Raw genomic sequence first — 18,943 nt, 5'->3', positions numbered from 1 at the left:
CTTCAGGGTACTGCAGTGAAAACTGAAGAAAGCTGTCTCTTACCTAGAATTAAAATGTCCCAGCATCGTATCACAATGTCCTTTTCGAGGGTGCTGCGGTCCCCAGAGTCGGCGTCTGGTCAGAAGTAAAGTAGAGCGAGGGAAAAAGCAGATAGCTGCTTTATTTTCCACGTCTCTTGGATGTTTATCACTGTTATTAGTTTGACAGAAGGGAGATGTGGAAGGAATGACGGGTCCTTCAATCCTACGTGTGTGTGTGCGTGTGTGTGTGCGTGTGTGTGTGCGTGTGTGAGGTGATTACCTTGCTTTACTTCTCCCTTTCTGTCAGAATCTATATTTCTGGCTGAGTTGGACTTTCTACACGCTGCAGCTGTCTCCATATACATGCATCTCTTCCCTCCATGCATTGCGCTTTTCCTCTAATTATCTGTCTGCATGAAGACTCTCTCTGGAGGGGGGGGGGAAGACTGAAAGGTCTAAATGTTTCCCATTGGATTAATTAAAGGTGAAACTGTGCATGATACCCATACAGGCTTCTTTGTGGGTTTGTTAGTCTTACATAAGAGAATCCCACCTGCCGTCTACTGGTTGTAGCGGATGTGTTTACATTAACGCTGCCCGTAAACATCTCTGTGTCGAGCCATGCTTAACACTTGCAGACACTGATGCTTGATTGTTGCTTGGGAAACGGCTGCATAAATGCTAACCTTAGCTGTTGTTTTGTTATTCTGCAGGGCAGCAATGTGGTGGAGGACCAGGACCTGCTGGAGATTGGGATCCTCAACTCGGCCCACAGACAGCGCCTCCTGCAGGCCATACGGCTGCTGCCCCGGGTCAGCACTGCTGCTTATGAAACATAATGCAAAGGATACATTTGTGGCTGCAGCCATTACGTTTTGTTGGGTATAAAAGTCAGGAAATATCCTGCTTCATCTGTGCTTCCATGTGATGTAACTCTCACTGTGGGTGGTTCGGGTTCTCTCGCCATGTTCTGGAGAATTCATGCCAAAGAGTCGGGGGATTCAGGGAGAAATGCACCAAGCTACTGAATGTTACTGGAGATCACAGTATTCAAACTACACATATCACAACAAATACTCACAGACTTATAGGAAGGTGTGTGTGTGTGTGTGTGTGTGTGTGTGTGTGTGTGTGTGTGTGTGTGTGTGTGTGTGTGTGTGTGAGATCAAAGGCGTGGAGCTGGAGTGAGAGCTGGGAAAAGGAGTCTGCAAAAGAGAGACTCTGAGCTCAGAGATGAGCAGGTTTCATACACACACACACACACCCCTGAAAACTTTGATCTCCAGTCAGCACTTTTCTCTTCTCATCCCCCCCCCCCCCCCCCCAAACACTGTAAAATGAAAAGTTAGAACTTTTCTCTCCCCTCACAGACGGATGTGGGATGCTTACTCTCTGAAGATGTTTTTACTGTGATTGAATAATGAGCTGCACTCACAAAGTATCTGAAGGCACAAACGCCTGCTGTTGGTGTCCAATCAAAAGTTAGGCTTGTGTTTACTTGTATATAAGAAGAACATGATTTTAATTGAGCGTAAATGATAAAGCTGTGCTGAGGGGGGAGGTCATATAGAATACATCTTTAATGATCTCCCCGTCGAAATGAGAGGCTGCTGCAGCAGAATGAAGTGCAGCTGTCTAATATAGTTTAAATAGAATTTAATCCGCTGTACTGTTATATAAGAAATAGGTATGTAGGCTGTAATGTAGCGTTTGTACGGAGCTCACAAGCTGTTCGAAGCTACGGCGCTCCGGGTCGAAGGGAGTGAACCATATGTGCAGGAAAGTAATAGAAACTTTCAAGCGCAGAAGTTGAATAGATCCCTTTGTCTGTCCGTACTGAAGGTGCGACCGATCGGTTACGATGGCAACAACCCCACGTCGGTGGCAGAGTGGTTGGAGTCGTTGGAGCTCGGCGACTACACCAAGTCGTTCCTCATCAACGGTTACACCTCCATGGAGCTGGTCAAGAAGATCTGGGAGATCGAGCTCATCAATGTGAGTCACAGTTATTGTCGCTTCCTACTTCTCCGTCCTGTCCTGAACATTTTTAAAGGACGGGGTTGGAGAATTGTTTCTTGTTGCCAACAAACCTCATGAGAACATGTGTATATATATATATATTAAGGGCAGTGGCGCAGCTGCGGCTTTGTGAGGCTGAATGCTTGTTGCGTTCTGTCCTCATCTCTCACCTGACAGGGTCAGTTTGTTTCTCCTGCTCAATAAATTGCACTAGAGTCCAATACATCTGCAGACGCACAAGCTTTATCTGAAACAAGTCGATGTGAAGGTTCCCTCAGTGGGAAAGCTGCAGAGGCCATACCGAGTGTGCACAATGCCCGTGAGGCATTTCTTCCAATTACTGTGCAATGCGTTCTAAGAATGCGAACAGGAAGGAGGTTATATCACAACATTACTGCACAAACTTATGCTCTATTTTACTTCTTGTCATCATAGCTCTTCATCTTGCTGTAGAAGTCTGTGCTTTAATATTTGCATGAATAAAGAGCGAGCAGACTGTCCCTTGATTGAATTCTGTCTTCCTGTGAATATCAGTAATGGTGGACGATAACAAGCTTTGACATTTGAGCTTTTATGTTGTCACAAGTAGTGCAGGTTTAAATAAAACCTTCAGCAGAGATGGGATTTGCTGCAGCCAGATCTCATGATGTGCTCCTTTGATGCTCCGAGTGTAACAAAATCATGCTGGATTGCAGAGGGCGCCCGCCGGGCTTCTTTCAACGACAGACAGAGGAGAGGAGGGGTGTTTCTCTTTCCCAGTGGAGGATAAAGTGATAAGTGATCAGCTGGAGGAGGTGGAGAGGGAGTTATATAAGCATGTGGGATGCAAGATGTTTCACAGCGCTGGGGATACCGCCCACACGCTGCGCTAGTGTGTGTGTGTGTGTGAGTGTATGCGTATGTGTTTCTGGATGCATATGTGAGATGGAGAAAGTGTTAATACATGCTTTTGTGTTTATGCATGTCCATTTTTGAAACGCACATCTTCTGTCTGCTGTGGAGAACAGAGGAGCCTTAAGTTTGAAAAGTTTGAATATGAAACATTTATACTACATTCCCTTAAAGTCCTCTCTTTAGACCTGGGTGTGCATGTCATTAACATGTGTAGCATAAGGAATGTGTCTGTATGAAGAATGCACATACGAGTGAAGCTGCACTGCAGTACAGAGTGAAGCCACTAGAGGCTACACAAGTACACAATAAGTACTGGGATGTACTTTAGACAACAATATGTAGTTTGGTTTGGAAGAACTTGACTTGGTAACACTTTATGGGTCCTTTCCTGAAATATATAATTATACCATCCATTACTAAGAATTAATTACATTTAATTGCGATCATTACCTAGTTACCACGGACTACCAGAGCAACCCACCAAAACTACAGCATACTACAGAAAAATATTGTGTGTGTGTGTGTGTGTGTGTGCCACTGCAGCAGCACACTGCCACTGAAGTAGACTCTGGGGTGCTGGAGAGGTCACCGCTGTACCTGACAGAGGGGGGGGAATATATATATAGATGTAAGAGAGAGAAAAGAGGACAATGTGTCTTAAAATAGAATCTGTCTGCAGCTTTAATGTAATCACCAGATGATCGCTGGGGGCAACAGATGCTGTGGAGACAAGGGAGGACTGTTTAGCGTTGTTGGAGCAGAGGGATATAAAGGGATACAAGTGGGGTGTGTGTGTGTGTGTGTGTGTGTGTCCTTTGACTGGGCTCATAATATGTGCAGTCCTGCTGCTGTGGGATTAGAAGAGCACCTTTTAATCCTGCGCCTGTCGGACAGAGAGCAGGTGCGCTCGTACTAGACTCGGTTCAACTTTGACCTCTACAGTTCTGTTCTACTGTAGTTTAGTGTGGTGCACAATCTTCCCGTGAAATATCACTGATCTACTTTACACTTTATTTGAAGGTACTGTAATGCGTCATGGCTTTTTAGAACACAGCTTGTCTAAAAACCTGCATGATCGTGCTTCTCGGCCCGTCCCAGAGATATTATGCCCAAAAGTAAGACTTGTAATAAATCCAAAATGATCCTTTAATCTTGTTTTATTGCCAAAGGAACTATTCCGACATGAGTTGAACATCGTAGAATAATGTGTACATAATTACAGTTAGTATAATCAAAGTATTTACAATTATTCATGCGTCAGTTGTGACACTTAAGAAAGAAAGCATTTTATAATATAGAGGGATTTAAAAGTCCAATTAAAATGAGACTTTCTATCTTTATCATAAATTATTCAATTTATATTAATTATGAATAAGAAGTCATTATAAAAAATGGATGAGTGCTGTGAGTGTGCATATACTGCTTCTAATTGGATTTTTTTTACATTATGCTAACATTAAACTAATGTGTCTTCAGCTACAGTGCTGCCTTGATTGACAGCCAATTAACAAGTGAGCATTTACATTACCACTCAATGTTAAAGTAATTAAACAAGTCTGTCCAAATAAGTATTTTCTTGCATTCTTTCATGTGAGAATATTGTGAATGCAGCGCTGTGTGTGTGTGTGTGTGTGTGTGTGTGTGTGTGTGGCAGCAGTTTTTAAACGTCTTTAGGGAGCCGCTATTTAAGATGCTTTGAACCCAAACTAATGAATTTCATATACATATTCATTTCCCTGCAGTGCAGTGAGCTGCAGACACGTATACGTCCACACGGTGGTGCTGCTGCCTCTCAGTTCGCTCAGACCACCTCGTCTGGAGGCAAAGAAAGTACAAAACAACTGCGTCAAGGCTGCAAATTGCTCTCATTTCAAGTGATTCCTCAGAGAGCCCAAAGCGACGCAATTAGAAATGGATTTCGTTTTTTGAAAGCCACCTTCGCGACGGTGACGTGCAGATAGTTTCTGGTCCTCGAAGGAGCCGTTCTAGATGAGTGGACCCTGGCATCATGGAAGAGGGTGCCTTCAAATGTGTATATTTTGTGTGTCCTTGGTTACCTGTGTACAGTGCTGTAAATGTGAAGCATTTGATTGGCCCTCGGAGATTAAATGAAGTCTTTCTTGTTGCTTTGGATCAATGGATTCCAACCTTTCGTCGTTGTGACTCTTAAGGCAACGTGTCATTGCGGCGCTTTCGATGAGTCGCATGTCTATGAACGTTTTGGAGGTATGAGAAGGAGAAACTTCAGTATTACGCAAGAAAGAAGCAAAGATTGGAAAACATCATTTTGTTCAGAAAGTCTTTTAACCCACGAGTTTACTCACAGCAGCATGTAGCGCTCCCATGTGTTAACACTCCTGTGTGTAGTAAAGGTTGCTGATCATGCTATATGAAAAATAACTGTGATATGTCAGAATTAAGACAGTTTATACATAAAATGAACCGATAGAAATAGCTGTTTTGGGCTAAATAAGTGTCAAATCACAAGCACCTTGAGTAAAACTAAGGACACTTCTATAGCTATTCATCTATTTACTTACTGGTGGCATTCAAAAGTATGTGGATATCAGCAACAACGTCGAGTTAAAGTATCGAAATGAAAGATATACGTGGTCAGATCTACAGCGCGTCCCTCTCAAATGTAGTGAAGTAGAAGTATAATGTAGCATAAGATAGAAATGCTCAAAGTGCAAGAGCCTAAATATTGTACTTGAGTGAATGTTACTTTTCACCACTGTACCGATCATCATGCTTCTTCTTGTGTGTGTGTGTGTGTGTGTGTGTGTGTGTGTGTGTGTGTGTGTGTGTGTGTGTGAGAGAGAGTGATTCACCAACAGGTCCTGACTTATCCCTGCATTCCCCACTATTATTACAACATGTCATTTCAAGAGGTATTCACTCTCAAACCTGGGAATGTGTTCTGAAAACCTCAAATGACTAACTGCGCGTGTGTGTGTGTGTGTGTGTGTGTGTGTGTGTGTGTGTGTGTGTGTGCGTGTAAATGTACGAGGGGTCCAAAATAAATTGAGGACAGTCATAAGAGTTCAGCCTTTCTTCTACTGCTTGTACTCCGTTGCCATGACGGCTACTAGTTACCATAGAGACTAGCGATATGTGCACTTGGTATAAATGAAATGTGTGCGTGTGTGTGTACTGGATTGCTTTTTCCAAATACTTTGTGTGTGCGTGTGTGTGTGTGTGTGAGACATGTTCCTGTGCTTATCACCTTCTTTGTCACCTCTCCAAAAGGACAGATTGTCTCACATCCCAACGCCAGATGGTTCCTGCATTCACTGCAGGATTAAAGCCTATATATCATACAATAAGACCTGCACACACACACACACACACACACACACACTTCACTTAGTTAGTTTACAGTTTTCACACCAGAAAGGGTGTTTACATTTGAGAGGTATGCATGTTATGTCACACACTTGTATCACATTTGTGCTGAAGGTTTTCATACGTGTTGAAATGTGCGAGGACTCGGTACACGTACAGTATTTGTGTACAGAGCAGTGAGTAGTAGCTTCGGTGTGGGTGTATTTGCCTCAGGACTGCAGTGTACTTCACCCGTCCCTGCCTGCCGATATCGCTCTCCTGCTGCCTTATTTGGCGTTTGCACTTCCCGTTGTAGCGCTCGCCGTGCCGGAGATAGTGTGGGAGGTATCGGGAGATAATGTGTGTGACCCCCTGAGCGCACCCTGAACCTGCGGAGCTGGAGCCGCTGGTCTGCTGCATCACAATCATCATCCTCACTCGTTAACTCTGCAGGAGCTCAGGATCTATGTTTACTAATGGAGATTATGTTTTGTATTTTAATTAGTTTAAAGTTTGTTTCATGGTTAATGAAAGCATTAGCGTGATATGACTTGATAATGATGCTTTGGTACATGATATTACAACTAAAGTTGAAACTTGATTTAAACTTTAAAGGTATATTTACTGAATTGAAATCTATAGTACGGTTGTTCAATGGTGTTTCTCAGAGAGGAGGCAATAAGGATGAGTCATGCACTATCTTTGTCTCCTACAGCATCACATAAGTAGACTTGTAAAAGACGGAAATAGGCAGAATGACGACGTCGAACGTTGTGGGTTGGATTTCATTCATGTGACACTTTGCAGTGACACACATGCAAATATACGCTCTCATGCACACGTTTAGTATAGTGCACCAAACATGTAAACACACGAGCAGGAGTGACCTGTGCTCTGTTGATGGACACCAAAGTGATTTAGACTTCATATATGTTTAATATTTTACCCAGATATGGATATTTTGGTTGTTTTCATACATTATTACACGAGGACTAAAGGAACATTGCAAAAGAGTCATTAGGATCAGATAAAAGGGGAGTTCCTCCGCTCTGAGCTAAACTTGTCTGCATCTGCACAAATAACTAATAACAAAGCAGAACACCTTTAGTTTGGGGTCCAGAAGTTCCCGTTACCTTTCTACAAACACAACGTGAGGTGACTTACAGTTGGAGCGCTTCCAAGGCTTGGATGGGAATCAAACTCCAGAATGATCCAAGAAAACAACAACCTCTCGGTGTGATCGTGGTTACAAACGACGGGCAGCTGCGTTAGACAATATGTGCTTCTTTGATAGCATTTCAAAGGTGCATAATAACGTGAGGAGAGACGATTCCCAGGGAGAATTCTTCCAGAATCTCATTTCGTAGAAAGAATTTGTTGTTTGGGTTCATGTTGCGTGTTGAAACGGGAACTTTAAAGTAGGGGAAAGATATTTCTGCGAGCACTTTGTGTTTTAGAATTTCACTTTGAAGTGATATTGTGAGGACGACACCGTTATTGTTGAACTGTCTCAACTCAAGGCTGCACACGAACAAACACATTTACACTCCTGGTGAACCAGCATGAGCTTGTCTCCGTACGGCCCAGCGTCTCCATAGTAACGAGATGGAGAGGAGGGGGAGGGGGAATGTAAACTGGGTAGAGAGAGAGAGAGAGAGAGAGAGAGAGTGTGAGTGCAGAGAGAGGGAGAGAGAGAGAGAGAGAGAGAGAGAGTGAGTGCAGAGAGAGGGAGAACGCTCAGGCAGAGACATGTAGGAGATGTAGTCTGGCTGCCGCAAGCTGAAGAAAGAGGAGGAGTTGGTGAGCGCTGGAAATCTGCAGAGTGCGAGTGAGAGAAAGGGAGACGAAAGCTGGTGGTGAAGAGGCGAGAGGAGTAAAGCTAAGAAAGCGTGGCTGAAGACAGAAGAAGAGAAGGAAGACACACACTTGTCTTGGACGGCAAGAAAGCAACAGCAAAGAGCAAGAAGGGACGAGTGTGAGAAACACAGAAGGAGAAGAACACTCTTCAACCTTTCCTTTGGAATAAGTCCAGCTTTGAGGAGAGGTAGGTACCGCTGCTGACACACAGGACAGGGACCGAGTGATGAAGAAACAAGAAAGAAGGGATACGATGTTAAGCCATTGTTCTTCGTATGCTCTTTTATTTATACATCTTTTAATGCGCGGTGATGCTGAGGTGATTTAAAAAAACAATCTACACTGCTGACTCGGCTAATTTACTGGCTGTGTGACTGCGTGTGCAGGAGTTGGAGATAAATGTTTCTGGTGTGTAGGAGTCAGTCCTGGAGCCACCTGAGAGAATGAGCTCAGTGTTGATGCAATGAAGCATCCATGCTTTGATAACACTTAAGTATATTATTCCTGTAGTGTTATAACACGACAGCAAGTCGTATCTCGTTCCCTGTACATGTATGCTTATGGGACCCCTTTTGTGTACTGGTACGCAAAGTATTTGTGTTGTTCTTGAACATAAACTCATTTTGTGCCAGTAATTGGACCACGGTTTCATATTTGCACGTGTCAGACGACTTTCTAAAAGGGAAGTTAAATCCCAAATTAGGTTTCAGCTCTTAGAAGAAGTGAAATCTGTGCGATTAACTGTAAACCTTCATAAGCACAAGGCTAATCCACGGTCATACGATGACAGACCTCATGTCTGTTTGAATTGAAATGAAAGAATAGCTGTACCTCCACTTCCTAACTTTATCTTAAGTTTCCCAAAATCCAAGAGTCAAACAGACCCTACGATGAATTAATATTTTCTATCCTGTTTGGACTTGTATTCTAACGACGACGAAGGGAAACAAGGCAGCGCTTAGAGTGCAAGACTGAAAAGGAAAGCAAGTGAGGACGTTGTGGGAGGTGAATAGAGGGAGCGAACGAGACAGGTCCCAGCAGGACGACGGGAGGAGAAGTTTTTGTCCTGGCTGTTGAAGAACAGAAAGAAAGATTGAGTTGGAAATCGTGCCAGATGCTTTTTTTTTTACCTCTGACGCCGGTCGATCAATCACAATCCTGCCCTCCTGTTCATCGAATCGTCACGACGGCGAGTCACAGCAATAGATTCCCCTTCAGTGACCGGCATTAGTCAGGAGGCCGCCCAGAGGAACCACAGCATGATGGATGATGCTGAGACATTTAATGGACAAAGACTGTAAAGCATTGATGCTCAGGGTTTAAATTCTACACATCAGAAGAAGTAAGATGGCTGAGGCTTAGTACGGCTGTGTGTATCAACATCAGTGACATGAATGACCTCAAAACAAGAAGGACATGGCATCTCGCTTTATCTATAGCGCCACACTTTGACCTCACTATTGGCTGCTTGTAGTATTTGGCTGCTCTGATGTGGATTGATTCAGAAATGCATTAGTGCACAAATATTCAACTGTTACTCTGCTCAATTTAAGATGTTCCCAGCGCTCACCGGGACTCATAGAGGCATACACAGCATGGTTTCGTTCACAGATGCACATATGGCTGCTTCAAGCTTCCTCTTAACCTGAGTGTGTCTTTTCTTCCACCACAAATAGTACATGTGCTGTATGTTCCACATCTCACTGACTCTGACCACGATCAGCTGTTGTATGCGAGCGCTGCTGTACCGTACAGCAACAACAACGTAAACGTCACTTCACGCGTTACAGGGCTGCAAACACTTGGTAAAAAACCTAATTTAATCAACAAATTGCATCTTTAATTTATCTTATCTTGTGGTTCTGTAAACCTTCTTTACATTTTAATACTTTAAACAGTTTGAAGCGCCCATACCCAGATAGTATTGTACTCATTAACACACACACACACACGTGCATGGATGTTCACACGGCCCGGTGCATTAGGAGAGCGTGTGCTCCTCTGCAGTGTGAAAATCGGTTCCCTCTTGGGGCTTTGAAGTATTTATTAACCCAGAAAAATATCTTACACCATTTCCTCTCTCATCATATTGGCAATTCAATTCATGAGCTCCTCTGTGTGTGTGGCAAAAGAGTGGTTGTGTGTGTATGCGCAGAAGAAAAGCTTTGAGAGATCTTGTTTCAACCTTGATCCTGCAGCATTTGGTTTGCATACACACGGGCGCACACACACACACACACACACACACACACACACACACACACACACACACACACGCCGCCTTTGCTTCCAGTCATACTTACAGTTCTCTTGCTATTAATGGAGATATATCTGTCTCCATGTAGGCGGGCACATTTTAACGGCCTGCTCTCATTGGCTGCCTGCTCTGTTGGCACCGAAACACGCCTTCCTATTGGTCCCTGTTGGACATCATTTTAACCACATTACCTCGTAGCTGCAACTCCCCTCCGCTCTCTGGTTGCTAGGCAACCAGTGGTCGCTGGTTTACCTCCAGCCCTCCACCCCCCTCAATGTGTGTGTGTGTGTGTGTATATTTATGGCTGTATCTAGCTCACAGTTTCCTGCTTTCCGAGGTTTATATATATATGTGTGTGTGTGTGTGTGTGTGTGTGTGTGTGTGTGTGTGTGTGTGTGTGTGTGTGTGTGTGTGTGTCATCTATTGAGACTCCAGGCAAATCGATACTCATCATTGCAGCTGAAAAGCTCTACCTCCAAACAACACACACTAAGTGAGGGATGGAGCGACGAGGGAGGAGGCTGGTTGTGATAAAATATTCAGGGTTAGAAAAACGTCAATAATCGGGCCAAAGAATGAGCCGAGCGTTGTTGCTGTACGTACATCTGTGCTTTCACACTGCTGTGTGCACATTATACATTACATCAGCGCTTTTTTATAACAAACCATATTGATTTGTTATAATGGAAGCTTGTTTCATATCCCATCGTAGCTACCAGCGTCAGTGTACCACAGCTACTTCCTACAGCTGTAATAATCCTACTCCTCCACCACGACTGTTGCTTGAGGAGTATAATCACTGCACTTAGTAAGGTTTGACCAGCCACCAACAAGTTCAGTACAAATCTCACACAAAGTGTTTTTAAGGAATAGAGCGGTAACTTCCTGGAGTCTCCTCCGGTTGCCTGGCAACTGCTCCCAGCCAAAGGAATAGTCCGGCACATAACCTCTGTAAAACTGTCATCTCTACACTTGTTGTACAGATTTGGAGGCAGATTATCTTCGGACAGCGCTAAGCTAACCGGTTGCTAGCTCCAGCTACATGTCACAGTGGTACCAATCTTTCACATCACATTTTGAAATCTAAAGGTAAACCCAGATTTTAAACCCACAAATCCTCCGTAATCTTCCAGAGAGCGTGACCTTGATGTTCTCGATGGAAGCCACAGGCCTGTAGTCCAACTCTTAAGATGGCACGGAGACGGACGCGGGCTAGTTGCTGATCAATATGACCATTCAATTGGCCTGTAATGTATTTTGACCTGGACAATTCAAGAAACCTTACGCTAGTGATTCTTTGATCTGGAAAAATCGATGGAGGATTCTTCCAAGGGTTGAACCCCAACCGCACCATTAGCAGACGACGCCTGAGGGGCTTCAGCAGTCTGCTGATGTCCCAGAGGTCACCACCTCTTAAGTCTCCGGGGGGAGAGGAGATTGGGGTTATTGACATGAGCCTGGAGAAGGTAGATACCCAGCGAGAGCTAACAAACAAAGATGGACCAATCACATGCAGTTGCCAAGGCTGAAGAGAAGAGCCTCTTTAATGTGTGACTGCAGAGCCTCTTGTATTAGGCCGAGTCACTGACACACTCGCACTATTTATTCTCTCGGACCGCCCTTTCTTTGTTAGCCCTCCTTCTATCATCTGGATGCAGTAAGAGGGGAGGCGAGAGCAGATGATGAGAGGTAATTTGAGGTCAAGGGAATCAGAATATGGACAGAGGGTGAACAGGGAGACGAGGGCGATGAAAGGGATATTTTAGAGGAGTTAATGTGAATTAAACAGTCCCTTCCTGCTCGATCATTAAAACGACGTGCGAGCTTGAGCACAGACAGTGGCTGGACTGTTGGTTCCCTCGCTGGGCTTTCTGCTCCAGTGAGCCGACCAGCTTCACCTCTCCTCCAGTGGGAAACAGAGAAAAGGCTTTTTGTCTCTCGTGTGCTGAATGAGAGAGGTCGTTGTCCAATGTCCCCAATCACTGACGCTTACCACTTACTCCTTATTGTTGTTGTTTTCTTTGCAGAATGTCATTGTGTCGTCATTATTCTTGTAGTAAAGTGACAGCAGGCAGCAGAGAGGAGATATGACTGAGATCATGTCGACTCTGAGTTGAATATAGTTGAGTTTAAATGAGAGGAAAAGGGGTGCAGAGGGGTGTGTGCTGTGGTAGCTCAACACTTCTGTCAGTAGATGCAGCTGCTATGAATATCATTTAAATGCAAATAGGGCGATCCTTCAGTCAAGCATCACACGGAGAGTGTGAGCGCGAGTCTGTGTTTTAACAATGATGATGGTCGGGTTGCATTTCAATTCTCCTCCGTTAACGGGGATAACAACATAATCTTCTTCCCCAGGCAGCGAAACAGCTGTTTGTCTGTGTGTGTGTGTGTGAGAGTACACATCCACGTGCATGTGTGTGTGTGTATATATATTTTATTTTGGACGAGTGTGTGTGGGTGACTGCTGTGTTGCCATGGTGACAGTTGAACTTCAGGCTGAGGTCGAGGCTTCTACTGTAGTTGAAGTAGAAGCTGTTGCATAAGACAAAGTGTAACGTGCAGATACACACACCGACGTGCACCATGCCAGGCCATTACTGTCCTCTCTGGACTGTGTGTGTGTGTGTGTGTGTGTGTGTGTGTGTGTGTGTGTGTGTGTGATTAAATGGCAAAATGAAAGGAAATCCATTACCCAGGTCATTTTGTACTTTATAGTTTAGTGGAAACTCTTGTAACGGGTCACCTGGGCTATTTTAGTGTCATTTTCTTTTGTCCAGTGAAGCAATAACATCATATTACTATCAGGGCTGCAACTTTGTTATAATTATGGATTCATCTGCAGATTATTTTCTCAGTAAAACCCGAGATTCAGATTAAATCACATGATCTTAATGCACCAAATTCATCCAATGACATCTTTAGTACAAAGTGACAGAGATGGAGGGAGGCTGAAGTATGACTGACACCATAAAGGACGGTGTGTGTGTGTGTGTGTGTGTGTGTGTGAGGGAGAGAGGGAAGATGAGTGAATAGAAATTGGTGGAGGGAGCACGGGGCGGCCATAATACACCAATTAGTTCCACTACCCGCTAGTCCCAGCTCTCCTCTGTTTCCCTTTGATCCTTCTAATTTTAACAATTCAAATACATTGTTTCCATGCAGAGATTAGCGTAGGATGTAATTTAACCCCTTAGTCACTGCTTTATATATATATAAAGGAAAACGACATCCCACTATTCAAACTGTCCTTTTTCCTTATGTACTTTATGACATAAAAATGTATTGATGAAATCTACTAAGCAAAGAAAACAGCAAGAGGAAGTGTTGTGATCTCGCTTGATACATTATATATCAGTTGTTTGCATACATGGACTATTCATGATGGTTGGGATTGGTTTATTTATGTTCCGTTTGTGTGTTTAGGGTCATCCTACACCACTGTTCTCATTGTTGGTTTGTATTTTTATGTTTCTTTTGGCAGATGTAGAGCAGTAATTGGTGCAGGAGATGATGAAGTATGTGTGTGTGAGATTTGCGCTGACTCAAAGCAAGACTGTTGGGAGAGTCATTAGACTCGCAGCAAGTCCTCACATTGAGGCCAATTACCACCTTTTGCCCTGAAGACACACACAATCCCACACACACATTCTCTCACATACCTTTTATTCAAGACCTCCAGATGCCGCCCCATAAAAGCAGGCCGCAGTTTGTCGTATAGGGAAGTATGTATGAGTGCCAGAAGGTGTACACAGTGCAAACAACATCTCTGCAGACCGCAGCCATGTTCCAGCTCGTCTCTTTAGAAAACACAGTAACTGGCACAGTCAGCGGACGCCTGGTGACCAGAGAAAGAATAGATGCTTTCATTGGAGTCCAAGAGTGTCTTCTGTGTATTTGGTCTCTGTTGTTGCCTGTGTAACGAGCGCCTGAGGAAAATCATTGGACTATTAACAAATGATATGATATTTTTGAATTTGCATTGCATGGTACTTAAATCTGACTTAAGTCCAAGTCTCCCCATCAAATGGATCCTGATACTGTGCTGCTTTAGGTGTTCATGTCTTAGTGTGAAGCTGCAACTATTCCCATAGCCTGAGGTGATCTCTTTAAAAAGCTTGTTTCTGTGCACAACACGTACAAACTACACTGCATGTAATCTAACTGTAATGTCTTCTGTCTGCGTGTTCCTTCAGGTATTGAAGATCAGTCTTATCGGACACAGAAAACGGATCCTTGCCTCATTGGGGGACCGACTACACGAAGAAACCCCACAAAAACCTCCGCGGGCCATCTCCCTCCGGGTGAGTGAGTCTCAGTGAGCAGACAGGATGTTCTATGAACCATGAAAACCCTCGGCCATATCTTAGCAAACGTGGATTTAATGATTATAAATTCAGCGGAAGCACCCGTCCAGGTGTTCTCTATGTTTTGATGACTGAGTTATGGAAGGAGCATATGATGGAGGGCCACACGGGTTCCCCTCCTGCAGCTGTTAACACCCAACTGATTACCCAAATCCCTGGCAGGCACAAAATGGCCGACCCACTGCAGTTTCCTCCCCGCCAGCTTGTCCTGGATACTAATCACAAGGAACTGGCTTTCCCTCTCCCATTGGGGCTACGCTCTAATGTCCTTATAATAGTCTCTTGCTCTTTGTGATGTTGAGCCAAAGGGGCCCTTTTCTCCCGAGACAGGCTGAATGTGTTGGTCTGGTCCAATTCTCCTTTCTGTACCTTTTTAAAACGGCCCAATGTGTCTCGACTTGTTCATCTGAGAACTGCATTTTTGTACTGAGCCAAATGAAGTGAAGAAAACAACAAGTGAACTGTAAGAGTAAATAAGCTCTCAGGAGAAGTAGCCGACCTTCAGCCCATTACAACATCACAAGATATAAAGGTTGTACTTCGTTCTCTTAAATGAACAGAATGATCCATGAAGCACTTTTACATACCAGTACTCACGGCATGGCAACACTGCAGCTGAAAAGAAGTGTGACAGTGTTACCCTACTTATTGTACTTGCAGCAGTGACGCAGCACATTATGAAATGATGAATGAACCTCTCTCCCCACCCGTTCTGTCCCAGGAGCCCGGCGGGAACCACACTCCTCCCCAGCTCAGCCCGTCGGTGGGCCAGGCAGCGTACACGGCGGGGGTCCCGGGCGGATCTCTGGACGTGCAACACCTCATCATGCAGGCGGACGCCCGGCGCAGGCAGCGCGGCAATGACAACTACTTCGAGGACGTGCCGCGATCCAAGCTGGAGCGACAGATGGCCCAAGTCAGCATGGTGAGGAAGGGAGGAAGGGAGGACAGGAGGGAGGACAGGATGGAGGGATGAATGGAGGCTGGGGGGGGGGGGAGAGGGGTGGATTTAAGGAGAGTATTATGAATGGTCGCAGTCAGAGATACAGTTGGCTGGCTGAATCCTGGTCTTATCCTTGCTGTAATCAAATTATATAAAAATAAGAATCAGATTTTAGTGATGTATCAATGTAATAATAAACTAATGAGCTTTCAGGCAGTATCACATTTCTAATCAGGACGGTAGAATATATCTTAATCACAAATGAGGTATCTCAGTAATTAAATGCGGGTCCTTAATGGCAACAAGATGCGAGCCAAAAGCTTTTTATCTGCTGTGTGCTTGTTTTACAGACACCATTAATAACGTGCAGCAGGCAGACCATCTGACACCAGCAGCCGTCTCTGCAGTTTAGAGATCATATAAATGTTACAATTAGGGGAACATGAAATTTATGCCTGAAAGTTTGTGCTATAAAATGATCAAATATGCAAAGCACAATGCAGTGGGCGGAGTGCAACAGTTATGTTGGCATGCTTCCTAATGCAATCAGGCGTAATCTGCTGCTTTATGAAATGAATGATTATCTCCAGTAGATTTAATAGTTTTCAGAAAAGCAGCTCAACTTTCCGGCCAATTTTATATCTTCATGTCTTAACTTCCAATCAGCAACAGCACAATGACTGAGACACACACACACACACACACACACACACACACACACACACACACACACACACACACACAGACTCGTACACACGTGCACACATCTGAGGCAGCAGCTGTGTTTTGATTCAGTATGATTAGGGTCTTTTTGTGTCTCCGTGTGAATTACAGAGCATATCAATGCAGGCTATCACACACGTATGTTTACCCTGCGGAATCCCTCAAGTGTGTGTGTGTCAGTGTATCCCCCCCTTTCTCGATGCAGCGCTCTGATGTGTCAGAATAGAAGGATTACTATGAGAGAAAGTTCTCTGACACTCTCCACGTTTCTATGATTGTTACCTCACAAATGTTTCTCCCTCTGGCTCTTCCTTCTTCCCCTCCCTGTGCAGAACATGTTTTGGTCTTTAAGGTACACAATACAACTTAAAGTAACTGAAGATTTCTAGCTGAGTCCGTCAGCTGGGTCAAAGTGTGTGGGATAATCATGTAATATGGTGGAGTTGAGCGTAGAGTTGCCCTGTTCATCCAACATCTTTACATCGGATGACAAGATCTCACCTCCACAGTGCCTCACCAACGTTCTGACGGGGTGAACAGGATGTGTGCGTCCCTCCTCATCTGGTCTCATTCACCAAAGAATGAAAGACCATGGCATTTGAGAAGTATGCAGATAGGATTTAGGTCTTTTTAAAAAGGTGAAAGCTCAGCGGGAGAAAAAGCGGCGAGCAGCAGCAAAGAGTCTTAAACTGAGCCAAAGAATGGCAACACATGAAAGCCGAGCATAATTCATCCACGTTTAATTTCCTCTTGGATGTTCTCTGAAGTGCATGTTCAGTCAAGAAAGCTGTTACATTACACACACTTATCAGGCCAGCAAGTCATGTCAACACGGGACGCGCAGCACAAGCCTTGATGTCACGGCCCGTCTTGTAATCCTGTGTGATCCTGTTTGAGTCCTAACGCGCTATTGGTTATCCTTTTCAGGGAGGCGAATGGTGCGAGCCAATCACGTTGCGTCCGCCAAACGAGGCCACCTCGTCCACTCCGGTGCAGTACTGGCAGCATCACCCCGAGAAGCTCATCTTCCAGTCCTGTGACTACGAAGCCTACGTGAGTCCCTACCACTTCACTTCCCTTCCCTTCACTTCCCTGCCCTTCACTCTTGTGTGATGATGATCACAGTTCCTATATAGTAGCACTGCAACTGGCAATTGTTTTCTTTACTGATTCATCTGCAGAGGGTTTTCTTGATTGGTCTTTAAAATGTCAGAAATTATTATTATTATTATTATTATTATTATTATTATTATTATTATTATTATTATTATATACAAGCCTCAGTTTACTATCAGGCAGTTTTGGTTTTAAAAGAAACAAAGAAGTTAATCTTTCATCACTTTGTGTTTGACTTGTGGATACATGATTTCAGTAAGGTAATAATATTAAAGATCAATGACTCTCAGCTTCACCTTTCAGTCGATACTGCACTCTGTTATTCTCAGCACTTATAAATTTAGACCTTCGTTAGTTACATAAGGATGTTATATATCCACGTTACCACGGATACAGCCTCTCTCCTGTGATTGGTTGTCTGCTCAGCACCCAGACTGGAATGATTACTTACTTTGAGCAGTGCAGAAATGCAATTTGAGATGCCATTGGCTCTCTGAAACATGGAGAGGCAACACACACGTTCTGATTGGTTTGGACTGTGGTGAAGACACGCAGGAGATGTGAGCGACATGATTAAGTGAGAGAGAGAGCGGGAGAAGAAGAAAGATAGTTGGAGAGAGATCGAAAATATTAGTTTGAACACATAGGAGATGAGAAATCTAATATGAGTTAAAGCAGAACAGATTAAATAGAGGCAGTGACTAAGAGATGAGGTTCCCAAGGGCGAGTCTTCCCTCAGTCAGAAACCTCCCCTCAGAAGATTGATGTACAACTACACAGGCAATGTGTTTTATACGGATGATGGGGAACGCACAACGGGTCGGCCACCGGGGGGAAATTGTAGAGGCGCTTTCATGGAGCCATTTATGACAACATCTCTAACCCTCGCTGTCCCAGGACAACGGGCTCCAGAAAGTGAGATAAATGAGCGGGAGCCACAACAGAGAGGGGGGAGGGCAGAGCGCTCGGTGTGAATATTGGCAAGCTGCAGGGAGATGGAGAGTGAATAAGAATAAATGAGATGGATAGCACAGTAATGAGAGTGATGGAGGAAAGAGAGGAGTGCATTGTGTTAGTGTTAATAGAGAAAGAGGGATGTGACACAGCCTCAAAGAGCTGCTTGCACGGCTGTAGACTCTTAGTCTTGTTATGTTACAGGTAAAAAGACTTGTGTGTGTGTGTGTGTGTGTGTGTGTGTACTGCCACGGAGTCACCGCAGACGAGACAGCAGCTGGTTCTGTAATGCATTTTCTAGGATAACTGCCAGCTAACAATAACAGCAATTTAAGATGGCTTTAGCCTGGGTCAAGACAAATGATTAACATGCCCAGATGACCTCCTTCTGATCCGCCATGGACCACACTCTCCAACGGAAAATATGACTACATATGAGTCACATAAACAGTAACTCATCACGCAAAG

At 44.2% G+C, this 18,943-nt stretch overlaps 1 protein-coding gene across 1 annotated transcript in view; it reads left to right on the top strand.

The window, feature by feature from the left end:
- anks1b (ankyrin repeat and sterile alpha motif domain containing 1B) overlaps window positions 1-18,943 on the top strand; it is a 139,234-nt gene that overhangs the window by 109,267 nt on the left and 11,024 nt on the right. Inside the window, 5 exon segments of the mRNA XM_029462474.1 lie at window positions 735-833; window positions 1,864-2,016; window positions 14,569-14,676; window positions 15,461-15,664; window positions 17,333-17,458. Of these exon segments, the coding sequence (XP_029318334.1) occupies window positions 735-833; window positions 1,864-2,016; window positions 14,569-14,676; window positions 15,461-15,664; window positions 17,333-17,458 (690 nt within the window).

The sequence above is a fragment of the Cottoperca gobio genome, chromosome 23 (genome assembly GCF_900634415.1).
Source record: "Cottoperca gobio chromosome 23, fCotGob3.1, whole genome shotgun sequence".
Taxonomy (NCBI): Eukaryota; Metazoa; Chordata; class Actinopteri; order Perciformes; family Bovichtidae; genus Cottoperca; species Cottoperca gobio.
Note: the sequence above shows the minus strand (reverse complement) of the source record. Positions and strands in the feature narration are given on the sequence as shown.